Below are 27995 nucleotides of genomic sequence, written 5' to 3'. Positions count from 1 at the left end.
CCCCAGGAATGTTGCCTGTGCAATCTCAGGGGAGGAGCTCTGCAGATGACCACGGACGGGCGGTAAGGGATGGTTTTAAATATCCTGTCCTTCCATACTGCGTTTAATGCTATAGTGTTGTGAATTTGGTCTTGGCGCTCAGGGTAGCGGCTACTTTTGGCATTAGGGAGGTAACTGCTACTCACTGAATTGGAAGGATGAGCTGGAATAACCGTGTTCTCTTACACTCTGCCCCAGGTTTTTCAGTAGCAGGGGTAATGTGGCTCTGAACACTGTTAAATTTAGTTTGTTCTCAGAGAAAAGTATTTTCAGAGAGTGTTTAGTATCATGCAAGATCAGATGCTTAAGAAAGTTGATCCCAGTTGTTCCAGAGACATTTACCTTGTACAACCGTGATTAACAATCAGTCGGTAACGTTGCCACGGCTGCCCGACCACCGTAAATATGCCTCGATACCGAGGGAGTCAGAGAAATGTTAACTGTCCTCTTGCGTATTTAATTCAAATAATGGTAGACTGATTTCTCTCTCGCTTTTTTCCCAGGTGGGTCCATCTAATCTGTGCTATCGCTGTCCCCGAGGCCCGTTTTCTCAATGTAATAGAGCGTCATCCTGTGGACATCAGTGCTATTCCGGAGCAGAGGTGGAAACTGGTGGGTGTCTTTTACCTGTAGAGAGAGTGTGAACGAGAGCCAGAAAAAAAGATAAGGCTTTAAGCAGACAGGAAAACATCGTGTGGGATCATAAAGCAGCTGAGACTAGAGGTGATGTTCTTGCTCTTATTGCCAACAAACGTACCAGGAGGAACAAGCTGTGATGTCCACATCTGCTTGTGCTTTCCAGGAGTTTCTCTTCCCCTGGGACACTTTCCCACCTCTGGGTCAGGGCTCAACTACCTGAAAGCTTCATTTATTGAAAGTTCCGCACGGCGGGAGTGCCAAGGGCCGTGGTAACTAGAAAGAAGCCGAGGTGTTACTGACTCCTTAATCTGTAATTTGATTTGTCTTTCTTTACAACGTTTCTCTTTTGATATCAAGAAATCTCTTGCAGAAAATAATAAACATTCTTTGTGACTGTGACTGGAAGGCGAGACTCTGCAAAGGATTTAATAGAAGTCCAGCTCCAACTTGTTATTTAGTGGCGTAGCCTCATCTGAGGGATTAGTAATGGATGATTCATTAGCTCAGAGCAATTAATCTCGATGTTAGTTAATGCCCCATCACTGTAGTGTGTTATTGCAAAATAAATGGTGCTTTTGCTGCTTTTTTCGTGCAGAAGTCAGCTGGGTGGCAGTGGGAGCGCGGTGCGGGGGAAGGTGACGCAGCAGCGGTACGTTAGTTAACGGTGATGTGTTCGTTAACTGCGCGGCTATTTAGTGCAGGCAGCCTGGCCTGGGCCTGGCTGAGAGGTGAGGAGGAATCTTTGTCTGCTTCCAGAGTTATTTCTCTGTTGTGCAAATGGGTTTCGTACACAAATGTGGATGTAAAAAGCATTCATTATTCAGGTGGAGTGATGGAGCAGTGTGATGTGAGCGCGATAAATCTTGCAGCAGTGGTTCTTTATGGATCGTCTGACATTTCCAGCAAGCATCCTCTTCATTACCAGCACTTGTAACGATGAACTGAAAATCCTTTTACACAAGACTCACTTGTATTGCTTAATGGAGCCTCACAAGACTTAATTCTTTAACTCTTCTGTGACTGCCTTACAATCCTATAGAGCCAGGGCAGTATTAAAACACGTAAAACTGTTGCTTCATTTTGCTCCGAAGTGTTGGCTGTTCCCCCCCAAGCCTCTGCACAGACCTACTGCACATTTCTCTGTGTCGTTCCCGAATTAAAGCTTCTCGGTTCTGTTGATTTCTGCAGGGTTGTGTTCCATTCGCACCTCGTGTTTTCTTCGTGTCTCGGGAAAGGCAGAGAATTTTTGTGAAGTGCCTTGTCTAATGATGTGATTTACAGGCGCCTATTCCTTATGTTAAAGTGAGCAAGAGCTTGGTTTTTAGCTCAGGTCTTGGCAAAGCCTGGCTTTAAGAGCTCTGCTTGGAAAGTGATGAGCCTGTGGCAGGGCCTGTTGGCTGGGCTGGGCAGCTTTGGACACAGGTTCAGATTATTTTTGATTTTCTTTTTTAATACGTTTGTATTTTTAAGTTACGGTGAGAGGCTGAGGTAACAAGGCGTTGCGGTGATCTGTTCTCAGGTATCTCCTGATTTCTGAGCATGCACCAGGCCTCCCCTTTCAAGCACAGACTTTTCAGTCCATTTGTGGCTTTGCATCATTTTAAAGACCGCAGCTTGCGTGCTCCCTGATCGATGGCGTCTTACGGGCCTGCGCGTGTAAATTATTTATGACGTGGAAATTTGGAATAATTAGCTGTCATTCCTTGGTGGAGGAAATGAATTGCAGCGTTCATCATGCAGGAGACAGCCCATTTCTTACGCTCGGCTATGACCCCACTCTCTGCTGTGCATTCATTCTGAAGATTTTTCTCCTGTGCTTTAGAAATTCTCTCTTCTTGCTCCCTCCCCTCCCACAGAAAATGTCTTTAAATCTCCACGTGCCGCTTTCCGGTGGCCCTTGGCACCGCTGCTTCTGGCCATCCCATCTCCCGCATCTTCTAGATTTTCACTCTTCCCACCGTCTTCCACATTTCAGTCTCGCTGTAGCTCGGTTTTCTTTATCCTTCGATCACATTTGCTTTGGATATTCCATTGTTGCAGCTCGTTTCCCTGTCACGAGGAGTTTCCCTTGCCGCTGGGCTGTCGTTGGACGCACACTAAACCTTGGAAGAGCCCCGTTCGCGTCAATAAAAGCAGATTCCTGATAGCGCAGGGTTGGCGCTCCCTGGAGAGACGCTATTGAGCACACCGTGGATCAGCGTCGTCCCCGCCGGCGGCAGAATTACCTATCGACACTTTAATAATGAGATCTCGTTGCTCTCAGCGCCCGCTCCTGCTGCGCACTTTGCTGTGCTGCTTATCTGCCTTTGGAACATGGGTTACCGAGCGATAAAGGCACAGCTTATTAAATTCCGAAAAAAACCCCCCACGTTCTGGCAACACGAAGGCCTTGGCTTTGAATTTCCTGGCTTTTGTTAGTTTAAGTAAAAAGGCCAAATTAATCTTTGGTGTAAACATACCGGCTTGAGTGAATTCGCAGGAATTATTTCATATGGATGTGAGGCAGATCCCATCAGGGAGGGCTGATGTTGCACTGAAATTGCCAAGAATGCATCTCCCTTTTTTTTTTTTTTTTTTGCATGTTTTGCTTTCAAAGAAAAGAGAAATACTCTTTGGAGAAGGAATGGCCTTTTATTTGTCTTGGCGGCGTGTTGTAGCTGGTGTGGTGGGGCCCTGGCTCTCAGCTGTGGCAACACAAATATAACATTGACATTTGGCAATTCTTATTTTGCATTTACTGCCTAGTCTGTAATACGATACCACTCCTTATATTTTTGAGGATGCGCTTTTAGATCTAGCAGCAGAGTGAATTCGTATTTCTGGGGGTTGTATTGGCTTATTGTGTGATCTCAAGCAGCTTACGTTAACGCTTCTAATCCCATGGGATGTTGTAATTCATACGGATCTAAAATTTAGGTCACGCGTTTGGGAATGCTGCAGAGTTTCAGCAGAAGTTTAATGGGAGTGAGGTAACGGGAGGGCACGAAGAGGCGAAGAAAGGCTCTGTTTAATATCAGATGCTGCAGAGAGCAAACCAATCTGTCATTTGTAGTATCCCCGTATGTTTATGGGACATTTTTGTGTCCGAGCGGGTGGATTGGGAGGGACGTTGAGGCCAAACCTGGGGGCGGTGGCTGGAGCGAGCTGGCGTAATGTGCTTTGGAATGACTGCTTTCCGCTGTTCCTCCTTAGATGTGGAAATTATTTGTAATAAATAAATTACAAAGCCATCTAGTCAGATTCATGGGCATGTAATATCTCTGAGGGTTTTATTTATGTGAGCCCTTCATTCTAAAATGCATGTTCCTCTCACATGTGATATTAATTTTTCCCTGATCTGCCTTGTCCAAGCCTCAGATAAGGTGAAGCAGCTGCCATCGATCAGTGACAGATTCCCTGCACTTTAAATGTTAAAAGCTGAAAACGGTGTTTCCAGATAGTTCCCTGGAAACCTTGCACAAGTGTCTCATTTAAATTCCTTTAGACTGGGATTCTCCAAACCTGCTCTTCTGTATTTCTGAGGGCTTGGAAACAAGAATTTGGTGCTGTTGGGAATGAGGAGATGTGTCTCGCTTCCACTGACTCCTGGTGTGCGCTGTCAAGACTCCAGACTTGGAAAAAAATAGAGATTTTGTTTTAAAGTGGTAACGCATCTTAAGCTGATTACCTGTCCCCTTGAAGTGCTGATTAGATTAGCCTAATAACTGGACCTGCTTTGCAGAAAATGAGTTTTAAAAACACCGAAAGATTTTGTTCCTTCTTTTCCCCCTTGTAATTCTGGTGTTTGGTACAATGTCTTTATTTCTTCTGTTTGCAAAGCAGTGACTGAGTGAACTACAGTAGCTAATCTGACACAGATACCAATAAAGCATTTATGGTTGATATGTTTATGTGTGTTAAAAAATAAACCCAAAAAACCAAAACCAAACCCACATGCAATATTTTAGTTCCGTTATATAAAGTTGTATTAGATCTAATAGGTATAATGTTCCGTTAAATAGAACAAATTATTATGCAGTTATTCTGTGTTCTGTTCTTTCAAAAAATGAAAATGTTATTTTCTAGCAGTGCATCTGTTTGAATTACCGTCGGTACAGGTGCCGTCCGCATGGTCTCCAGTTGAACTTAAGTCTGTGTTCCTGGCCAGCGAGCTCGTGAATTACTGCGGGATGCTGTCGTGTTCAAGGGAATGCTGAGTTAGGATCTGCTCTAGTTTCTTTGGGTTTCGAGTGAGTCCAGGCAGGTGTTTATAGGCAGTTCTGGAAGTGCTAGACGTGAGCTCGCAGCAGGAAACGTCACGGGTTTTGGCCGCGGTTTTTGTGCCGTAGACACCAATACAGAGAGTCCCCCACCGTGGCAGGTACCGGGGCGCCCCGCGTTGCAGCGAAGCTGCTGCTGACTCTGCCCTGCGTTCCCTTCCAGAAATGCGTGTACTGCCGCAAGCGGATGAAGCGGGTGGCGGGCGCCTGCATCCAGTGCTCGGACGAGCTCTGCTCCACGTCCTTCCACGTCACCTGCGCGCACGCGGCCGGCGTGCCCATGGAGCCCGACGACTGGCCCTACGTCGTGTCCATCACCTGCTTCAAGCACAAAGCTGCTAACCAGAATGTACGGTTGGGGGCTCGGCATTTGTTTTGGGTTTATTTTGTATTTTTGACGCAGCTTTTATGATTGCAAATAGCAAATTATTCCCTTTTCTCTGCAAAGCAGATTCCGTTTCGAAGAGAGGTGACCCTCGGACAGACAGTGATCACAAAGAATCGGAATGGGCTCTACTACCGATGTAAAGTGATTGGCATGACAACACAGACTTTCTATGAAGTGAACTTTGACGATGGTTCATACAGCGACAACGTTTACCCAGAAAGCATTATCGTAAGGAGCTCTGTTACCCTTATAGACGGGTACAAACTGTAACGTGTGCATTCCTCTTCTATGCGCTTTGGGGTGGAACAACAAAGTAAAACTTAAAATAAAATTAAAAAGTGAAGTTGCTGCTTGCATAGAAAAATTCACACTGCTTTTCATTACCGTTGTTCTTGTTTATGACATAACCTCATTTCACGTGTTTTCGTTCCTCTGTGAAGATGTGATTCTGCCACATGCGGATGGCTTAACAGAAAGCAATCTTTGTTTTAACTTGCATCCTATTTATTTTGTGGTTGAATAATCTCTTATTTTTCAACTGACAAGTGTGATTCATGGGGGAAGCAGATTGTCTGTAGGCACTTGCGGTTCAAAACAGGGAATTCACTTAACAGCGGGAAGGCCTAGAAGAGGCCGACTCGTGCATTCCTTTCCCGATTGCACCTTTGATTCACTGCGTGACACAGCGCAGGTCACTCCGCTTGGTTGTGTCGATGCGGGAGATCTGATGTTCGGGGATTTGTAAGGAGAAATTCCCCAGAACCGAGTCCTGTCCCCAGAAGGAGCCGCAGGTCTCTATTATTCCTGCTCTCTCACTTGGTAAGAGTTTCGTTGGAGATGACTGCAATTAATCACAAGCGCAGAAACTTTCTTATACTTAATGATAGCGTTACGTAGCAACTTGAGCAGTGATTTGAAGGCACTTTTTTAGGTCTGACCTCTTTCCCTGTGTCTCCAGAGCAGAGACTGCGTCCAGCTGGGGCCCCCTCTGGAGGGAGAGCTGGTCCAGCTGCAGTGGACGGATGGAATCGTCTATAAGGCCAAGTTTATTGCAGCCCAGATCAGTCACATTTACCAGGTGAGTGTGGGAGGGCACCTGTATACTGATTATTACACAAATAATATGGCTCGCTGGTGTTGAACACTTGCTCTGGTCTTGAAGGGCGAATTTACCTTCTGAAATGAATACTGCTGGTAGTCACGTTAAAATAGGATCAGGGTAAAGGTTTCCATGGTAGAGTGTGGATGTATGGATAGACATACGTCTAGACTGTATCTGCTTTTAAAATATAAAATAAATTTGCCCTTTTCCTTCTGGCTCAGAGCTGACTGAGGTCGCAAGTGACCCACCTGAACCACTCTCTGCTCTGGACATAGCTGAGCTCGTGGGCTGGAGCTCCGCAGGAGTCAGGATCTACAGAATTACAACTTTCCTCGACACTTTTAGAGGAAAAAAAGAGAAAGAACGGCTCAGGAGACGACTGCGAGGGGAGGAACAATCCTCTGGTCATGGGAAGGGACTTTGTGAAGTGGCAGCGTCGTGTGGGAATAACATGTGAGGGACTGGAAACCTTCAGTCTCTGGTCCCGTACGCTCTCACCAGCTCTATTTTTAAGGCGAGAAAACCAGCAGCCAGGCTTTTTTTTGTCCTTGAGTCTGTTGCACATATGGGATTTTTGTTTGTGGAAGGTTGCGGTGGTCAGTGAAGGAAGATTTAACCTGGTACTCAGTGTTAGTATTTCAGCACAGAAGGCTGTATAAGGTGCAGTCCATTCGTTTCATCGAATCCATTTTAAATGATACGAAGAAGCTGAAAATGAGAGTGATTTGGAAAATATACTTTGTGCGCATCCTTTTGAAAAAATACATGCTGAAATTTGCAAGTAATTGTTATTTTAAAGAGATGAATTCCCCTGGGCAAAAGGCAAAGAAAATCTCCTATCTTGTATTTGTTTTAAATGGGGTTCTTGTTTCTGTCCTTTCTGCACCGGAGGGTTTGTGATGAGCACAATAACCCACCTTGTCGGTGAACAGTCTTTTCGGTGTGTGTAATGGATGTTAATTGCCTCAGAGCCGATGTGATCTGAGGTGACCCTGCTTGTGAATAACGACAATAGATAGTTCCAGAAAGATCTATTGTTATGCATGCTTTCCAGTTTAATCACAGTGTAGGAAATTGTCATTGATTTCTCGAAGGTACAATCATTAGAAATAGGCTATTCCAGCGATAGTGCCAGATGACAGAAAAATATGCATGAGGAGTCCGTGTTTTTCAAATCATGCAGTTACCTCCAAAAAAAGCTCTTTCCATGGGGAGAACAGCCTGAATTTCCACATGGGTTCCCTACGCAGATACTTTTTCAGTACTTATGGTACTTTTATCTGTGGTGGAACAGATAAAAGAGACAGTTTTGTTACGAAATAAGTGTGTTTGTCGGAAGACAGCAGGCATTTATTAGCTTTTGCATTTTAAACTTACTTTGCAGCAGCTTCCTGGTTCACATCTCTAGGTCTGGATTTGCTGTGCTAAGATTAGATGTGTATGTATTTTAAAAAATTGAGCCCAGCTGACTGTCTTGCAACCCTGTGTGCTCTAATGTGTGGTCATAAGAGGTCTAACCGCTGTCCCTGATTTGGAACTTCAATAAACAAAATCCAGGCGCTCTGTTTGTGATAGTTTAAGGTGTAACTGGTGTAACTGGTTTAACTGGTGAACTGCAGGACCTGGGCAGTGCAGGGGGCGCTCAGAGCACAGACACTTTCTTCCTTCTGAATTAACCAGTCTGAACCCGGCATTAAGCTGTGGTTTATGTCCTCCTGCATTATCCAGAAAAGCCTAATAGGTCTTAAGCAAAGAAACTGAGAATGTCTTAAAAACTTTTAATAGTTTTAACATTTTTATATGCACGTTGCCATGAATAAACATTCCCGTAACATCTGTTGCATAATTCATGATACAATCAGCGCTTGGCGAAAAAGGTTTGATGAGAGGAGTTAACACCATTTTTTGTACCTGGCTGACTGTTTCTGCTTGTTAAAATACAAATACATTTTAGTAGCTGGAGATGTTTCCTTATGACACGAGAAAAGGCTTTGTTTAAGATGAAAGGAATTCTTATTACCATATCGGTCTGAATACAGGATTGCCTTTTAGAAGTGAAAAGCGTCTTTTTTCAGGATTTGAATAAAAAAATCAGTAGAAATCTGCAGTGCTCGGAGCGGGAGCAGGGAGCAGAGGTGCTGGTCCAGCTGTGGCTCAGAGTTTTTAGGTCCTTGGGAGCGCCGAATGAAACCACTTGATCTTGATAAAGACAGAGGTGCCTGAGCAACACCGAAACCGGCGCTTTTTGGGTGCAGCATCCCCAAAACAGTTTGACGGAATCTGGGAACGGACAGTTCAGGTACAGTAAATGTAGAGGCCGAGTTCTTAGTTCATCCTGTGCCTCCTCTGCAGGTCGAGTTTGAAGATGGTTCCCAACTCATGGTAAAACGTGGGGATATTTATACCTTGGAAGAAGAGCTTCCCAAGAGAGTGAAGTCTCGCCTGGTGGGTATCGAGGTAACAGAAACAGCCTGTGCTTTGCAGTACTCGCATTTTTTAGCATATTGTTTAGACATTAGGTGAATGCAACCCACGGGTTCTGTGGCTGTAAAACCTCTTGTCATTCACAAAATAGGACAGGAATGCTTGAGAAGCATTGAAATTCTTTTCCCTTTCGCACGTTCAGATACAATTTTTGTTTTCTCTGGTTAAAAGCTTATGTTCATATCATTTTAAACCATATGAGTTTAGTTACGTGGACTGCCATTCTATCTGAATGTTGCGTTTCATTAGGAGTGAGGTGAACTTGGCTGCAGCTAAGTGGGTGCTGCAGAACTCATGAGCAACGTGGGACAAACCCCTGTTTCTCCCCAAACCGGAGATTTAGAACATAGCTTTTACCTATACAGCTCTTAATCTAAAAGATCGGTCTGTCTTTAAGTGTATGCAATGGATTTATTTAGCCTAGAAAATATGAGGGATTTCTTTCGTAGCTTTTTTAGTTCCAGACTTGCTGGGTGTTTTCAAACATGGTGCTTTAACCTTTAAAGACATCGCATTTAAACCAATGATGAGACTGGTTTCTACGCAAATGGAGAACATAAAGTTTTCTTCTTCATTCTAAATGTCGTGTCAGGCACTGCAAGACAGGAACGGATCCACAAAGTTCAGCTGCGATGAGGTTCTGGGCTTCTGTCCCTTATAGAGGCAAAAAGAGGATGGTCCCCCCTTCCCTTGAGACTCAGTGAATTGCTGGTCCGGGTTAACCCGGCGATTCACTGACCCGGTGAATCCGCGGCCGCCGGCAGGAGTGTGAGATGCACATGGGCAAAGTGACCTGGTGACAGGCAGTCCTGGGGAAAAACCCGTGCCGGTTCGCAGGAAACTTCTGTGTGCTTATGCATGAAATCTCCAAGGGTTCTACCCCAAAACCCCCTTGTAGAATGCTTTCTGTAATGTAGCTCTGGGTGGCATCTTCATCTTGTTTGAGGTTATCTCAGTAAGACCTCACAGCGTAAATTTTAGAGGTTAATAATAATTTACCTCGTTATCCTCGAAAGACTTCTGGTGGCAAGGAAGCACCCTAGAATTCATTTCTAGGATGTGCTCAATATTGCAGTTTGTTTCAGCTGTCTAATAATAAAAACAGTGTATTTGAGCCCTGAAAAACAACATTTGGAAAGAAATGCATCCCCTGCAGTGGAGACATCAGCTTTCTAGCAGTTCCAGAGGAAGGCAGGCAAGCTGGAAAGTGAATAAAAAGCTAAAGGCTTTTGTCCTGTACTTTCTGCTGCCAGAAGTGTTAGACGATGCTCTGGCAGTGATGCTCTAATGTCGAACAGCAGAACAAAAGAGCAGAACGATAGGAGATGATAATTTCTACCAAGAAACGCATCTCGTTTGAGAGCATAAGAGCAGGACGAGCAGAAGCAATTGTTCAAACAGCGATCCCTAAATGCTTTCTTTGGGTCTTTTTCCAAAGACATCAGGGAAGCCCCAATTCCCTCTGTGCTTTCCATTATGAATGAATAACCTGAAGAGGCAGAGGACAGGAGCAGAAAGAGAACTGGCAAGGCAGGAGCTGAAGTGAAAGATATTCTGAAACAGAAAGAAGGCAAGTCAAGGGTTTCTCTTTCCAGTTTGGTTTCAGAAGCTTGTAATTTTTCATTTCACCCGTGTGCTTTGCGTGTTTCGGAGTTTGCCTTTTCTCCAGGAATACTCAAGCCGAGCGGTGCCCTGGCTGGCCCCGCTGTCCTGTTGCGCGGGCGCGCTCCACGTTTGCACCCGCGCCTCTCTCCGCTCTCCTCCCGTGCCTCTAACGCTTGTGCTTTCCTGTCTCCCGCAGTCCCTCAGCACTGGGGCCCCTCAGGAAGATGTATTTTCGGGAGATGAAGTGAGAGCCAAGCGTCCCCGGCTGGGGAATTCAAGAAATCCCGAAGAATACGGACAAAACCCAGATTACTTGGCCTTTATGGAGAGCCTCTTGCAGACACAGTACCAGCCTGGAACTCAGAGCAACATGTTTTAACTAGGATTAATTAAAAATAAAATTGAATTAACCCTTTTCAAGCCTGTGGAAAAAGAAGGAGGGAAGTGTGGAATAGAAGACCAGCCTTGTGCAATAGCCTGCTGTGAATTCTTTCATCTGCTCTTGGTTCGAACTGCAGAAAGTCCCGTCTGGCTGCGCTACCTCCACTTGGCCAGGAACCGATAGAGTAGGAGCTTGAAAACCTTCCGACAGCATTTCCCGTGGAGACTTTGGAAGAGTTTGTCCTGACGGGCCTTTGTGACTGGCTCCTTTTTGTGAGGCTTGGAAAGGGTTAAAATTTAACACAGTGACTTTTTCAAATATGTCAAACTTTTGTCTTTCAAGGTGCTATTACATTGACTACTGAAGCAGCCTTTGGAATGGTGTTTTCTGTACATAGACATCACCTTTGTGAAGTTTTCTATAAATGAGCATTATTAAAAAAAAAAAGCAAACAAAAATAGGAAAACAAAAGTTTCCACGAAACATTTTTCTAGATGATGGCTTTAAAAACAGAAAATAAACAAAATCCTCCTCCCTCACCCCAAATGAAATGTGACTAATGTGACAGCGGGGGGAGAGAGCAAGAGCAGACGTCCTGGGGAGCTCTGGGTTCTTTTTTTTGTAAAGAAACACTATCTGCTTTGTAAGATGGGGACAGAAATGTTTCACAGCCGGGATGTTTCTTACCGTTAGTTCTCTGCAAGACTCGCGATCCCCGTGTGCGTTTCTGCCTTGTCACCAGGAAGGGACGCCGGGCAGAAACGACAGGTTTGGGTCATTCTCGTCATCTTCCTTCCCCACCTTTGCCATCACCGTTGCTTTCTAGTTCCAGACCAGCATGGCTTTCCGTTCGATACGCCACTGGAGTTTTGGCAAGTGTTTTGTTGCTGCTTCTTGTGTTAGTTCCTTTTCGAGCCATCCCCTTCCCCACTGCGACGGAGCACCGGGGATTGCTCTGCTAGGCATGTCCCCCATAGGAACCTTTTTCTTTTCTTTGTCTCCTTATTTTTATTTTCTTTTCTTTTATTGAGTTGTGCTCCTTACAGTTGTGAGAATCATTCCATGACAGAAGCCTGGGAGGTGTTTGTATGTTTGGTTTTTTTCTTTTATCTTATTAAAGAAGAAATTCCCCAAACATCTTTGATTGTTGTGACATCCTTTACCTAAGCCGAGACTGAGCCTTTGAGATACTCCTGGCGAACAGGAACGCAAGCCCTTGGTTTGCTCGACTCGGTTCGCTGCGAATTGAACGAGCGTTGAAGGTAAAACCCCAATCCTCGATTATCGAGTGGGCAGCTCCCACTCGAACGCTTGAAAATCACCTCTGTTGGTTGTGGAGCAGTGTTTTGTACAAGAGCCTGATCCCAAACCCCGCGGGAGTCACTGGAACGTCTTCCTCTCGCTCTGGACAAGCTCGGGCAGGTCAGAGGCCAGAAAAAGGCACCGTTAATGCAGCGTTGGGACGGGGACGTGGATCCGCGGGGCCGTCACACCACGCGCCTCCAACGCTGGGGGATCGCAGAGCTGTCCGGAACAATCTTTTCCACTTAATTCCCTGAAATTACTGGGCAGAAAGAGACAATATTCTTTATATATATATATTTTTAAGCCCCTCTGCAAGGCGGTCGTTGCTCTGCGGAGAGGTTTTTAAGCAGCGCTGTAGCTGGATCTTTAAGGGAATAAGTGGGAAGGATTTGTGGGCCGGCAGATGGTAGATTAGCATCTTAAGGGACTCGATGGGTATTAAACTGTCCCGGTGAAAGAGTGGACATAGAATAACGCATTTTCCTTTTTCTTCTTGGTTTGTGTTCTCCCTTGGAAGAACTGGAGTTCCCTTGATTTCTTCTGCCTCCGCTCCGGGTTATTTTCTTTGCGCGCGCGCCTCTGTGCGTGTTTGTAAGGCGTTTGAAACGGGGTTTTATTTCTGGGTTTTTGACGTTTTCAAAAGATGCCTCCAAGAATAAAAACAAACCGAGTCTAATAAAAGTTTTAAAAATCGGCAAGGTTCTTAAAAGCCTGGGTTGTTACTCCTACATAGCTGTCTCCTGTCGGTTAACACACGGTTTAGCAGAGAACTTGCTTGTATAAAAGAGTAGGAATGTTGCCAAGCCATGAGAGAAATATTTAAAACAATTGAAAGAGAATTTAAACAGCAGAGGATTTTTTTTTTTGGAGGGGGAGGGTGGGCTGGGATGAGCAATGGGGAATTTCCTCTGCATGTTCAAGTCCTGACTGAAATAGCACCGCTACTGTATCCATATGTAATACCTTTAAAAAAGACTATTTATATTGTAAAAACAAAGTGTGTTTCCTCACCCCTCATTCAGATGCTGAGTTATGTTTAAACGTGAACCTGGAACTGTAGAATGCCCTTCCTTGTTGCAGGGGTTCTCCTTTTTTTGTTTCTTTTTAATCCCTCTCTTTGGTTTAGGAATGATGTGCAGATGATCTGTCGTGACCATATCGATGGCCTCTGTGCATCAGGCTATTGAGAAGGAAATAGGAAATGCACGTAGCTACCCTCCCCTTCCTCCAGTGAAATTATATTTGTAAGTGTCTGATTATGTGCTATAAAAATAATGATTTTTTCCCCCCCCAGATGAAGGATGTGATGTATTTCATTTTTCTCCACCTTTAGGTTCGTAATGAATTAAAGGCTGTTGAGCACTTCAGATTGACGCTTTTTAGGGGGTTGAAGTCTCTTCATTTCTAAGTTTAAAGTCTTTTGTACTGCAGGAGAAGGCGGCTCCCAGCTCCGACGGGTAAAGCTGATGGATACGACTGAGCCAAGACGAGTCGAGACCCGTGAGGAAGAGCGTGGTCTTTCCTTCCTCTCCGGTAACCGTGCAGGAGACGAGCTCTGGCCTTCCACCCCTGCCCAAAATCCAGAGCCGAGCTTGCAACGCCTTTCTGTCCCAGCTCCAGGGTTTGCTCTGACGCGAGAGCCGTGGTTGCAAAGTAGCCAGAGGTGGTTCTAAAATCCTTTCTCTTTTAAATTACCAGCTTGCTGCTCCCTCTTTGGAGTCTGCTCACGGCTTTTCTTTCTAGCCCTTGGAGGCCGTGCTGACACTGAACCTCTTAAAATAGCGTCTTCCTGAACCTCATCTGGTTGGAGAAGGATCTTTAGCTTGGTGAGAAGAAATGGGGGAGATAATTCCTTTTTTTTTTTTCTTTTCCTTTGTAAAGGGCAGGATTATTTAGCAAACTAAAAGTAGCAGCGTTGATTGGGGTGAGGCTAATTAGTGGTATTTATGCTGGGGCTGAATGGGCAGCTTAACCTTCTGTAAGGCTTGACAAGACGTCGCCCGCTTTGTCCTTTGCCCTGTCGTGGTTCTCTCACTCGTGGTCACTTCTCATCCTAATAAAACAATTCTTCCTGCAAAGGTATTTACTGCAAATGCCCAGCATGCAGATCTATGTCAGCGTGTTCGCACGGGGTATTTTGTGGCTTTCACGGCCTCTCCTTCTGGCTTCCAGCTTTGCTGCTCGTACACGGGAGGACATCACGGGCTTTGGACGCTCCCTCTGCAGAACTTGCTCCTTTTTTCTTTACTTCTGTGACCGTTCAGCTTAGGGAAAGAGCAGATGATGGAAAAAAACCCCCTTGTCACATGCTGTAGACATCTGTGCTTTAGCCAGTTTTGCAGAACTTCTATTTCTTGAGGTTATTCTTTGGGGATTTTTCTCTTTTCCCTCGCTTTTCGTATTAGTTCTTTGTCAGTAGTTCTCCTTCAGCTTGAACAAATTGCACCAGTTTAATAAAACTACTCGTTAAACAGGTGCAATTCCTTGCTGGAAGAAAGCCCTTGCTTTGGTTGGAGTAGTTTACTCGGGGAGTTTTAGCTTAAGGTAATCAGGAGCTGTTTTAAACTCTCCTTTGAATCCGGGCATGTTATTTTAGTTTAATGGCAATTTGAATTGAACGAGCGGAATTTCTCAGGGGGGGAATGCGTTGTGCGGCAGTGGGTGCTGTTCAGCCGGGGGCTCAGAGGAAGATGGGGATAGATCAGCACGTTGCATGTGTCAGTTCTCGCTCCGACTTAAATTTCTTCAAAGCGAGAGGCAAAGCCTTCCCTGCAATAGGCTCCTTTGTGTGCTGCAGTAGGGAAATCATTGTTACTTTTCTTGTTTGGGCCTCTTTTCCCTGCCCTGCCTACAGCTCTAGGCGGTCCACCAAGCTTTTTGCCCCCTTCTGGCAATCGTTCAAGCGATTGCAAAGCCCTGACCTACAAATAGACCGAGTTTCAAAGAGCGCGGGTTTGTGGAAGAGCTTTTTTGGGCCTGCGATTGTACTGCGGTGGATTAAAGCAAAGAGCAACGCTGTGTGTGTGGACCCGGCCGAGCGCCAGGTCGGCCCTGTCCCCAGGTAGGTGTGACAACACGTGCGACCGTCACCACGTGCAGGACACACGGGACGAGCCGAGTCCCTCTCGTGACCCCTGTTATTTCCCGTGACGTTATTTTTGTGGTTTTTTGGCTTAGGAGGACAATTCGTCCCTTTATGTCATTTATAGGTTAATGAGGAGACCCTGCGAATGAGTTTAACGTTTAAACGGTGGCTACTTCAGAGTACCTGGTACAGGTAATACCTACCGCTGCTCCTGGAGCTCAACAACGGGAATAAAGGTCCAACAAATTACCTGAGACTCCAGCAGGGAAGTTCCTGGGGGTTCCTGATCTCCAGGCTCATGGTCGGGTCGTCTCTTGCTTCTCGTCCCACCAACAACTGTACTGGCACACACACAAACACACACCAAAAAGGCAGCTTTGGCGAAATACCAAGACTCAAACGAGTTGGAGACGTTGAGCTAGAATTATTTGGCAGCTATGACAGCAGAAGAAGAGAACTACTTGGTTTACTTGCGCATCAATAGAAATTTACTGGGAGTGATTTATTCAGCGGTAGAGGAGCAAAACAATTTAATTTTTTTGTTTCCAAGATAGGAAACGTAAAGGTCGCTGTGCAAATATTGTTTGGAATTACGCAGCGACCACAGCTGAGCCACTTTTCCTGCGGAATAAAGAAGAATTTGGCCGTGTTTCAGCACAGTTGACTTTGGCTTCCCTCTCTGCCCTGGCCTTGCCGTTTCACATGCCAGCTGCCGCTATCCCCCGGCAAATGAGCGCGGAGCCAAGCTGTCTCTGAACCGCGAGAGACACCCTCCCCTCTGCCCCAGATCGTGGTTTAAAAATAAATAAATGGACAGATCCACTGCTCATCTGCTTCATTTAACGGAGCCATCTCTGGAAAACACAGCAAATTCCCTTTGATTAGGAGTGAGCGGTCAGTTACCCGTGATACGAGCCAAGATGCTGCTGCCGTTTAGAATCGCGGGGATTCATCTGCCCGACTGAAAAGAGCAAATCTGAGCTGGCTGTGCGGAGAGAAGGGTCAGTGGACAATTTTCTACGTGGAGAAGCAACGGGATGGGGAGAAGGGCTGTTGCGCGAGTCCCGTTTCCTTGCGTCTCCACTTAGAGCTGAGGTTTATTCCCTTTTTGTTGTCTTAGTAGCTTGGAGCCACTAGGGAATATCTAGGCTGAAGAAGTGGTACATCTGATTAATCTGGGATTCAGATCTAACGTGGAATTAGCACCGCAATCCAGTAGCTTTGGGTCCGGCATCGGGCGATTAGCGTGAGGTTTTTGTCGGCGTGTAGGGAAAAAATCTGCCCGACTGCAACTGTTTTTGTGAGATCCCGCCGCTGAGGGCTGTTTCTGTTTTACAGGAATGATTTATCACAACGTTTTTTACCACTTCAGAACACAGGCAATTGGCTTCTTAAAGGCGGTGATTTCTCTCACTTCTGTGGTGTTCTCGAATCAAGGGCTCGGTCCATTTTGTCCAAATTAATTTCTCTGCGTTTTTTCTCAGTGGTGAGAGATGTCCTCATTTTTTTTCCTGGCTGTTGGTGCTCAGACCCGAGTGCTTCGTGGTGCTCTGCAATGAGCAGCAATACACTGACTTAGCTCCCTTTTTTGTCAAAATTACCCAGGGATTTCCCAACAACCACGCGATAAACCCCGACATCGAGCCTCCCAACCCCGCCACAGCTTACGCTCGTGTCTCCCTTGACTTCGGATGACATTTTATGTTTTTACATATTTCAAGCGCTATGACCGAACTTCCCATCTAGTAGCACTGCTAAAATCACGGCGATATTTCACTCTCGGCTGGTGATTGACTGCAAAGAGGGGAAACAACCCCCCTAATGCGTTTCCCCTGGCACGCTGGGCTTTTCCATACGTGGTTTCCACCCCAGCCTGGGCTCTTGGCTGCTCCCGGACCGGGACTTTTAACCTCACGCTCCTACCTGTCCCCTCAAAAGAAGCCCAAGAAAAGAGAACATCCCCTTGGGTTTCTTTTGTCGAGAGCACGGCGTGATGGGACCTTTCACGCCCCGTGAATCCAGCCTGTCGGTCTCTTGTCACCTCTCTAATGTGCTTCTATTTGCTGCTGTAATCAGCGCTCCTGAAAGGCAAGGCTGCCTTGTTACCTGTAATTGTCATTGTGACAGGACCATTGTAGGGGAGAAAATTTGTGCCTTTCAGAGCTGTCTCCAGTAAAGAGCAGCAGTAAAACTGGAAATTAATCCCCTGGTGCAAGGCGGGCGGGTGGCTGGGGCAGGGACTGCACACCCGGACATTTTTCTTTCCTGATCCCCTCTTCGAGTGGAGGAAGGCAAAGGATTAACCATTCTGTCGTTCGCTCCTCTCTGCAGACTTGCCCACCTCGTGCGCGTTCCCACGTGTGCGGGGACCCCTTGGTTGCGTACAGGGCAGGGACAACGGAGCCCGGGACCGGGGACATGAGCCGGACCCTCGGAGAAGGTCGCGGGTGAGTTATAATAATTCCCTCCTGCCGCCGAGCTCTCGGGGGATCCCTTTTGGTCACATCTGGTTGAGGTTCCTCACTGAGGAGCAGGAGGAACCCGTCCTGCTCTGGGGACCTGGGCTGCGGCTCTTCCCTCCCGCCCGGCTGGGTCATCCCATAGAATCACAGATCCCAGGGAGCCCGAGGATCATTTGGTCCAACCTTCCTTGGCAAAAGCCTGGTCTAGACAAGCTGGCCCAGCCCCGTGTCCGGCTGAATCTTAAAAGTGTCCAGTGTTGGGGAATCCACCGCCTTCCTGGAGAGGTTATTCCAGTTGTTCCCTCTCATGTCCAACTGGAATCTCCCCAGGAGTAACTTGTACCTGTTGCCCCTCGTCTTTTCCATGGGACTCCTTGTCAAAGGGGAGTCTCCATCTGCTTTGCAGCAACCCTTGAAAACCGGAATGTGGTGATGAGGTCTCTCCTAAGCCTTTTTTTCTCGAAGTCGAACAAGCCCAGTTCTCTCAAATGATGGTGCTTAAATTCAAAGCCAGTTTCCACAAGCCCTGGGTAGCGCTAGTGCTACCAGAGCACGAGTTCCAGTTCCCTTACAACCCTCATTTCTTTTATTGCTACCTACAGAAGGTAGCACTGAAGCGTCTCGTGATCTGAGGCATCAGATAGATTTTTTTTTTTTTTGGAGACAAAGTTTGAAATTCCACGTCTCAGTTGGTTTTTCTTTCCCGACTTCTGCCTGGATACAGCCGAGCACAAAAAAAACCCCTTAGCTGAGGAGTTTTCATAGTTGCGCCAAGATGTCTAAAGCGGTTTCTCCTAAAATATTCAGGCTTAGTCACCGGCGTGAAGGAACAGCGAACTCCAACGATTTGGGAGCCGCGTGCCGACACGAATGTGCAAAACGCCTCCAGCATCGCAGCTGGGACTCGGAGCCGCTGTCAGCGCAGGGGTGAAAATGAGAATTATATGAAGTCCCGGAGGCCCAGCCGGGACGTCCGTCCCGATGTGCTTTCCTGACGACGACGCTCATCCCACCGTTGCCGTCTGCCCCAGGTACAGCTCCCTCCTCTGCGCCTCCGTTCCTGCGTCTGTACCGTGATGCTTAGAGCCCTGCCAGCCTTCTCCTTCATATTTTTATATCAGTTCTCAGTAGGGGAAGTTGATCTTCTTTTGAACAGCTTTGCTTTCAATTTAACAACTCCCTGCTTTCCTGTGGAAAATTTCAAATAGGTTCTTCCAGCTGCTTTATTCCTACACGAGGGTAATTTCTTTCCTTGGGACTTGACTGCACCGTGTTGGGTGAGGAGGAGGAATAAACCTGCCAGGAGCAGGTTTTTGGTGCTGAGGAGCTTCTCTGAGCTCCTGGTATTTTCCTTAGGGCTTCCTCCAGTCCAGAGCCAGGGTAAAAAATTAAAATCAAGGTAGCAGAACCCAACGCAATATTTTATACTGGGTTTTTATTTCAGTGCTTTCGGGATTTGTTAATTCCAAAGTAAATCAGGGAAAATTATTGCATTACATTTTTGTATAGCAGTAGCATCCTGCCTACGTGATTAGGAGTAAGAATGTATGATATAGGAATAATAAAACTCGGTTAAGACAGGCTTGTGCCCTGGAAATAGTTTGCAGGCTCTGTCGGGGAGATACCAGAGCCGTTTAGGACACAGAAAAGAAGGATGACGGTGAAAATAATGGGAACATGATGTGGTTTGCTGTGCACGCGACAGAGCGGGTAATTATGAGCCTTCTGGATGTTTTATTTTGGTGACGCAGGAGCTGAGGAAATAACAAAGCATCAGTGAAAACTTGAGCCAGTTTGCCACTGCTAACGTGGTAGCGGTTTTTCTTACAGAAGGATTTGAAGTTTACGGTTTCAGGGTGAATTTGGGGCAAGAAGGAGCATTACACGGTATTCCTGCCGCCCTTCGCAGCCGCCTCCTCGTGGTGACACGCGCCCGGGGGGAGCAATGAGATTATGAATGGATAAACTTATTCAGAGCGCTTCGTTTCTTTAACGTGATTATTTTCTTCCAAATCATCTCCGCTGTGCTCTGAACATACACCGCGCTTCCAAAGAGGTGGATAAGCTCAGAAGAAAACAAAATAACGCAGCGGATTTTTTTTTTTTTTTTGGCATGTGAAGTGTTTCGCGAGTCGGATGCTGTCGCGGGTGTTATGAGCCGAGGTGTAAAAGCAGCTTTGGTGCAGATCCAGCGTTTCCCGCTGGGAAAGGCCTGAGAATTGCCCGTGAGAGAGACATCAAACGCGCAGTCACGGCTGGATCCTGCTGCCACCTCAGTTCTCCGAGAGAGAAACCATTTGAGATGCTTAAAAAAAAAAAAAATAAATAAAATAAAATCCCTGCGAATTATGCAAATTGTCAGGCTCCTTTGAAGCCTCGGAGGGAGCTGGTGTTGGTTCTGCATCCGTCCCTGGGAAGGGGCTGGGGACAAAGGGACAAAGGGACAAAGGGACAAGGACCAGCCCGGAGCAGCAGCCGGGGCTCGGGGACTCGCCGCTTCCCCTCGAAACACCGAAAAAGACAAAACCGCCAAGATCTGATAATAAAATCTGTTTGGAACAGCTGTCTGCTGACAAGTATAATAAACTGTATTAACGGTGTCATTATTATTCCCTAATTAAAAGCTAATAACTAAGAGTTAATTGCCTTTAAAAGATGAAGCAGTACGATGGCAGGGATTTATCTCAGTTTTTCTCTGCTTGCCTGGCTGTGCTGATATTTTCAGGCTAATTAATTGAATCAAATCTTACTGAAAACTAATAATCTCTCTGTGTCGATTCAACCAATTGAATTAAAAGGTGTTTGCTGTGGGCTCAGTTTAAAAAAAAAAAATATATCTGTGTGCTGTTTGCACATAGTTACCTGGGGCGAGGATGGTGAGCAGGGCTTGGTGTGGCACAGGGGACGGAGCCCAAATACTTTGGGAAAAACGTGAAGAGGAGGGAACTGGAGCACCTGAGGAGCTGGAGGAATCCACCGCCTCTAACTCGGTTATTGCTGAATAACTGCTCGAGTGTAGACGGGCACAAAGCACCTGCAGCCTTAATAAATGGATTCGATCCAGAGACAGCAAAAAATAAAACGCAGCTGTCCTGAAGCTTCCTCTTCAGACGCTGCTGAGGAGTTTTGCGGTCAGCGCGGGATGGAGTTTTGTGTCGGGATGTGATATTTTTCATCTGCTGGGCGAGAAGCCGGTTCCAAGTCTCTGAAGTGTTACAGGGAGGGTCTGCAGGCAGGGGTGGCGGGTTCTGCTGCCCCCAATTCCCTCCTGCCTCAAAATCCCCATCCCTACCCCAAAAAATAACTCTTCAGCATCCTCCTGATCGGCTCCTGCCTTGTGTGATGCTAATTGAAAGGAACCAAATGTTCTCTTTGGAAGTTCACTTTATCAGTGTTAATCTTCTGTGTGGAGTAATTTTATTAGAGTTCCCCAAAGAGCAAATTGTAAATTCATTAATGCCCATTTTTGGACCGCACCCTCCCTCATTTTGGGTAAAAAAGAGATTAGAAGTCATCTGGGCTCCGTGATAATTAAAAAGAAGATGCTCAAACATAATTCTTAATTAAACAGTAATGAGATAAGAACTTGTGTAGTCTGCTTTTAGTCTGTTGGAAAGATGCAGAGGTTCCCATTGTAATTATGTGATTTATGATCTTCCACACAAAGATGTAATTAGTTTCTCCCCCCCACCCCGCTTTTTAAAATTTAAACGTTATTTAGATAAAAAATTGCACGGCAATTTGAATCTGCTTTTCCTGGTGGAACAGTAAGTTGGTTTGATTTCTATTTAAGTTTCAATCTAAAAAATTCCTCCACAGCTACGAGGTGATATCCGAAAACAGCAGAACCCCCCCGGCCGCCCGAGAGCCCCGACGAGAGGCAGCTGGGTCGTTGGGTGATGGTGGGAGATGGGGAGCGAGACGCCTGAGCCCAAGAAATTGTGAAAGCTGCTTGAAAAGGTGAAATTTGTGTTTCCAGCTGCCACCCGTGGCCGCTGCCCCTGTGATACCGACGTGCTGCGCTAATCAGCCCCGGAGACGCTTTGTTGCTGTGAAGGGATGGAGCGAGGAGCCCTTGCAAATCTGCATCTGCCTCGGGGGAGTTACACAGATATGAAAAATGTACATTCAGCGACATTGCGCTCTGCACCTGCCAAAGGTGAGCAAGTCGTTCGCGGTTTCTTCCTTTAAACGCCTGTTTAAATCTGCTCTGGAAGCTCTGCTCTCTCGGACAGGCGTCGCGTTTTCGCTCGTCTTTTTGTCCCAGGTTCTCCTGATCCCGTGTCCTCATGGTGCCGGCTGTGGGTACCGACTGACGTGGACAAAGGCCCAGGAAAAAGGGGGTTCGAGGTCGGATCGGTGCCCGATGGGAGAATCCGTGTGGAAAACAGTGACAGGAGCGTGAGGCCTCACCTGTGGAATAAATGCCCAGGTTTGAGGAACGTGATTTCTAGACCTTGCTGCTTCCCCAGAGGAATGCTAAATTGTCCTTAGTAAAGAGAAAATAAAGCAATTAAGACCAAGTCTCCAGGCGCTCGGCGTCGCACGGCTTTTGTAGAGATGTAGGTTGAAAGGATGAGGATCAGGGCAGACGCGTTCGCGTGGAAACACAGCGTGGGGCTTGGTCAGGGGCTTGTGGCTGCGATAAGACTGTTTGAAAGAAGGAATTTTGCAGATATTGCATCATCCAATGAGCCACGAGTCACTTTGTAAGTGTTAAAGTACCTGGGAGTCTGAGCAGCATCTTCCAAACACAAAAACCTCCGAAGCCAACAGCATGAGGGCCAACAACCAGGTTTCTTATAATTTTGGAAGAGCAATTTTCTGGGAATTGTATTCCTAAACATTTTTAAGATTCTTTCTTTCGTGCGACAGCGGTAGCAGATTTTCCCTTTGCTTCTCTTTCAGAAAAAAGCAGCAGAGAAGAGCATTAATTGCTTAGTTTGTGGCCGGGCAGGGGCCGTTGGTCCCTCCCAGCTGCGCTGCCGCCCCAATCACACACCTGGGGCCACTTTGCAGGACCCGGGGCCCCGGCCGCTTCCAGTCCTGCTTTGTTCCAGCTCTGAGCACGTGCTCCAGCTTTGTCCTGCGCGTGCCGCTCCGGGGTCTCAGCATCAGCCGGAGGCTTCGCTTTCCCCGCGGACGGAGGTTCCTGCGCCGGGCGCGGGTCGGTCGAGTTCGCGGCGCACGGCGCGCTGGATCCGCAGCCGCAGGTACCGTGGCTTTCCCAGCAATAGTCCTCCCGCGTGCTCTGCTGCGACGTTAGTCCCTTCTCCATCTTCTCCCAAGACGTTTTCGCTTTCCTGCTTCTTCGTCCCGCTGGTGCGTTGGGGCCGGGGATGGACATGTCTGTGTCTCACCCCAAAAATCGATGTTTTTTGCTGGTACGAAGTGCCCGGGCAGCGGGTGCCTCGGGAGCCTGGCGGGGGGTTTTGTGCTGGTGCGGAAAAGCCGCTGTGGACCCAGCTCTGTACCGGGGGCTGGTGACCATGTGGCATCTGGGGACACCCCCAGCCCCCACGGCAAACGATGGAGCTGCTGCAGGGTGACTCCTCAGCATCTCCTCCCAACCCTAAAAATATCCCGTGGGTAATATCTCCAGGGCCCACAGCAATTTTTTTTTTTTTTTTTTTAATAATTTGCCTTTTTTTTTTGTGTGTGTGTGTGTGTCATTTGCATTGTATTTCTGGCTGCGTGATTCAGCGCGGTGCCGTGGGCCTCGTCTGTCATCCCCAGCCAGGCTGGAGGAGAAATTCGCACCTCTCCCCCCAGGCAAACGCTCCGCGAACTTCATTGCGGTGGTTTGGAGGAAGGGGGGAGATGGATGCACATTATACTGAAATTCCACCATCTCTTCCTCCCCCGCGTTTTAGGAGAATGCGTATAAACCTCTGCTGTGTCGTCTTCTGTCTGTTAAATGGAGCACTGTGGAAAAATGTTGTTTCGGTGTTATCTATTTTGAAATGATGCTGTGGATTAACAAACCAGGCAGATTTACCTGGGTGTCACTGCGCCCTTTCGGAGGGCTCGTGGCTGCGGGTCGCTGGCGAGCACTCGTTTGTGCTTCTGCTTCCCTGCCGGTGCCGTCCCGTTTGGAATAACATCTCGGTGGGGTTTGGAACGCAGAAAAATCTGGCCTTGTGCCGATTGTGCCGTGAGGAGTTGTGGCAGAAAGCCACGGTCGAGTTGGACTAAGAAAAATCCCTTTGGTGTCTGGCAGAAGCGAGTTCGGTTGCTGCAAGGGACTGAATTAAAACCGGGAACCACAAATGCACGTTTTCCCTGGGTTGCTCTGCCCGGATTTGGCCAGGGAAGGGAAGGACTTTGCTCTGGTCGCCGTGGGGGTGAGGAGCAGCTGAACCCAGAGCAGGAGCTCGTTGGCAACACCAGCCCCGAAGCATCTGAGACAGGTTAAATAAAGTGCCCAGGGAAGGTCTCGCCGCTCCCGTTACCCACCCCCGGCTTCAGAAGCGGGACAGCTACTTATTTTCCTAAGTATTCCCAGACCATGCGAAGGAACCAAACCACCGTCCTGCCTTCTCCTGAGGCCTCACACGTAGATAGAAACCTCCCGAGCCTTAAGCAGGGCATTAATTGCCCTAAAAAAAAATTAATGTATATATTGAATAGGTCTGGTTCATTCTTTGTTCGCAGAAATGTTCGTACCGGTCGGAGCCGCGGGCCCTTGGTTGTTCTGTGAAGCGCTTGGCTGTCCCAGCCAAAGGAGCTGGAAGGAGCGTCCAGTGCAAGTGGAACCGGAATTATTGATAGGAATGTTTAGCGATTTCCCAAACAACACCTTACATGCAGCTCAGGCACAATGTTACATATTTAAAGGATTTTATTTTCTTTAATCATTTGGACACAACTTTTTTAAAAATTTCTTTTAGAGGGATTTATTATCCTCAGTAAGCTTGGGATAAAAGCCTTGTGTAACCTATTAATCTAGGATTGCAATCTGCATGTACGTGTGTGCTGGTATGTACGTGTGTGCTGGTATGTACGTGTGTGCTGGTATGTACGTGTGTGCTGGTATGTACGTGTGTGCTGGTATGTACATGTGTGCTGGTATGTACGTGTGTGCTGGTATGTATGCATCCCTGTATATATCCCCAGATGGATGGAGCCCCGGACTCTCTTAATCAGGAATCTCTCGTTAATGACCGGGAGGGAATTGCGCGTGTCGGGCTTTGGAGAGATGAGGGCGCGATGAGACGGCGACGTTGGGTTTGATCTCTGTACAAACTGCGAAGCGATCTGGAGTTATTGCTCCAGCGTATAGATGGACACATTGATAAGGAGACAACAGAAAAATGGGCAGATTAAAGACGGATGGGGATGAACACGTTACACGGCTGGAGAGAGCGCGCTGTTAAGAAATAGCAACGTATCGCTGCTGTTCAGGCCTCGGCCGTCTCCCTGGGCTTGAAACGACTCAGTAAATTGATTTTATTGTGAACGGTTAATGCGACCGCGAGGGGCGGACGCGGCTGCGTGCGTGGGAGTTTGGAGCCATCGCCTCCTCGGTTGTGGTTGTGCCCGGGTTAGTCACCAGGACGGTGTTTTCTTCAACTTCTTCGCAATTCCGTGTTCTTTATCTGCCGCATCTTAAATGTGGCTTTAAAATATACGGCGCCGTTTCGTGCCTCCCGTGTCATCTCCAACAAGAAATTACAGGTCAAGGAAAAGCAACACGCGGGATTCAAACGTAGATTTGTCTTTCGGATCCGAAGTGCCGGCAGAGCCGAGGCCCCGTCCCGCTGCTGGTCAGTGTGTGCAGAGCGAGCCAAACGTCGTCGTCCCCGATTATCTACGGAGGGATTTGGTGACGGGGACATGGGGACGTGCAGGGGATCCAGCCCCATGCAGCCGGCATAGGATCACAGAACCGTGTTTGTTGGAAAAGACCTTTACGATTGAGTCTCCCTGTGTCCCTTTCCCAGTGGAAGGACTTGTTGAGCTAGTGAGACAATTTTCGCAGCGCCTGTGAGGGTATTTACTTTTTCCATTTCAGTTCTACATCTGTTCAGTAACTGAGTTGGAATTTGCAACCGTCTTATTTAGGAGGATGAATTGATTTCTCGTTCTGTTACTGCTTCTCTTGGTATAATTAAAGCATATTGCAACATGAAGAATTCCTTCTGGCCTGGGAACTGCTTTGCCACTTGGGTAATTCTGTAAACCGAGAAAGGCTTTTCCTTTTCCTCTGGAATGTAAATCGCAGCTACGTCTACTTTAAAGTCTTTGTTCTGCTGCAGGGGACGGACGGGCTCTGGTTTGGGTTGTGCAGCCCCAGAGCTCTGGTGACAGCATTTTGCTGTCCCGTGTCCCTTTGCTGTCCCGTGTCCCTTTGCTGTCCCGTGTCCCTTTGCTGGCATCGCTAAGAAACTTGCCGTCAAAGGCGTCTGTCAGAGCTCGTGTTAAAGAAAAAGACGACCCGTCTGTCCTGGCTGAGGGAGCCCCAGGGTGTTTAGTGGTGTCTCATTAGAGGATTTTGTGTCCCAGAGCCGTTCTCCGGAGCATCCCGGACACAGGGATCTGCTGCCCCTGTCCTCCGCGGGCTCTTCCCGATCTCACAGCGTGAGCGGCAGGAGGGAGCTGAGTTTGTTACACCTAATGCAGACTAATCAGATTTCTTCTCACGTATTTTAAGTTGTGCATGGGGCGATGCAATGGGAGCCAGGTGATAATGGGATTTTTCTAGCAATGCTGCTTGTGTTTGACCTTCCGAGAGGAGCCGTTGTGGGACCATCACCACTGCAGCGGTGTCACAGCGGACTTGGTGGCATTTTAAGTCTTCACAGCTTTCCTCTTGTGCTGATATTTCACTTTGTTTTTGCTTCTCTAACTGGCTTCCTACTGAATCGGTTGGGTTTTTTGGAAAGATTTACTTAGTTCCCAGCTGTTGTTCCAATTCTCTTTGTCACTCACCTTCCTGTACTCCCTGGGGAGTTTATTTCTGTTCTGTAAAGGTTTTGCATCTCAACACGGGGGACGGTCACGGTAGCTCAAAAAAAGGATAGAATGAAAATAAGAGACTGGAGAGCGGTGCTGAGGGTGATGAGCGTCACAGAGAGACGAGAATGGGATTGCCGAGAGGGCAGGAGAGCGGGAGGGTGGGAGCCTGATGAACAAGAGCTTAGAAGAAAAAAAATCAGGTTTTCCTTTCTGTTCTTCAATGACAAACTAAAGTGAGCGCCCAAAATCAACAGTGATTGATGCGAGCCTGAGGAAAGGGGCCTGTCTGTGTCGCATGGCTGATCTGCGGAGTTCAGTGCTGCAAATTAGCTTTGAGTCCAGGGGATTAGGAACAGTCAAAAATAATTACAGTTCATATAACTGCCCACGTACGTGAAAGATGATTATACATCAGGAATGTTTTTTTTCCTTTCTCCTTTTGTCCTGTGCCGTCGGAGTTGCTGCTGTTGGATGTTTGTTTGGCTCCCACCTGCTCCATCTGTCGCACGGACTAACAGCGTTTTGAAGGGGCTGCGGTTCCCTGGGTTCAGTTGTTTGATCACGTTTCTGTGCTAATTTGCTCTTTATTTTTCTTTAAGCTCGAGCCACAGCGCTCGTGGTGGTGTCACCGTAGCAGGGACGGGGGGGTTTGTGCTGGTCCCGTGTCCTGCTCGGTCCTGTCTTAACATGGGTGATGTGGGAAGCTCAGTCTGGACCTACTGACAACTCAGGTCTAGATGATGATGATGATGATTATTATTATTATTGTTATTATTAGGCTCTGGTTCAGCAGGAATTGTCTGGACACAGAAGGCAGCTGAGTTTTCTGCTCTCACCATGTACATTGACATTTACAACCCCGTTGTGTTGCAGGTTACGGCAGCACGAGGCCGTGGGTCTCTCCAGGCATGGGAGCCACTGGGAGCCACTGGGAGCCGCCTTCTCCTCCTGGCCAAGTCCTCCTGCAGACACGGGAACCTCCAGCAGTGGAACAAGGGACATCTCCAGCTGCCTTGGCCACCAGCTTCAACCAGGACCTTCTCTTTTGGGTAAGCGTTTGCGTCCTCACCGCGATTTCCAGCCCCTGCTGCTCCTTTGGAAGCCACTGCCCAGTGCGAGGGAGACACAGACCAGGCAGCAGAGCTGGCTTTAAACCTCACAGGAGGTGGAAGTGGTGGAGTCATCCCTATGGTTCTATTCCCTGATTCTAGAACCCGTTCTGCTGCAGCCACGGATACACTTGTGCCCAATTCCACACGGCTCTACCTAAAGCAGCAGCCCCCTCGG

General features: G+C 47.4%; 1 protein-coding gene across 5 annotated transcripts in view; it reads left to right on the top strand.

Annotated features, from left to right (window-relative positions):
- The window catches only part of KDM4B (lysine demethylase 4B), a 79461-nt gene extending 67428 nt beyond the window's left edge, over window positions 1-12033 (top strand). For 3 of the 5 annotated variants that reach the window (XM_065652359.1, XM_065652356.1, XM_065652355.1), the window contains 7 exons: window positions 7-62; window positions 543-651; window positions 5101-5286; window positions 5389-5553; window positions 6284-6403; window positions 8780-8872; window positions 10713-12033. In XM_065652359.1, the coding sequence (XP_065508431.1) occupies window positions 7-62; window positions 543-651; window positions 5101-5286; window positions 5389-5553; window positions 6284-6403; window positions 8780-8872; window positions 10713-10895 (912 nt within the window). In that variant the 3' untranslated portion in view covers window positions 10896-12033. Of the gene's footprint in view, window positions 1-6; window positions 63-542; window positions 652-841; window positions 984-5100; window positions 5287-5388; window positions 5554-6283; window positions 6404-8779; window positions 8885-10712 lie in introns of those variants that run through there. The other 2 variants (XM_065652354.1, XM_065652357.1) reach the window with 2 other exon arrangements.
- Window positions 12034-27995: the final 15962 nt, after the last annotated feature.

This window comes from Caloenas nicobarica, chromosome 27, assembly GCF_036013445.1.
Source record: "Caloenas nicobarica isolate bCalNic1 chromosome 27, bCalNic1.hap1, whole genome shotgun sequence".
NCBI classification, from domain to species: domain Eukaryota; kingdom Metazoa; phylum Chordata; class Aves; order Columbiformes; family Columbidae; genus Caloenas; species Caloenas nicobarica.
The sequence above is the reverse complement of the archived record's forward strand: the minus strand, read 5'-3'. Positions and strand labels throughout refer to the sequence as shown.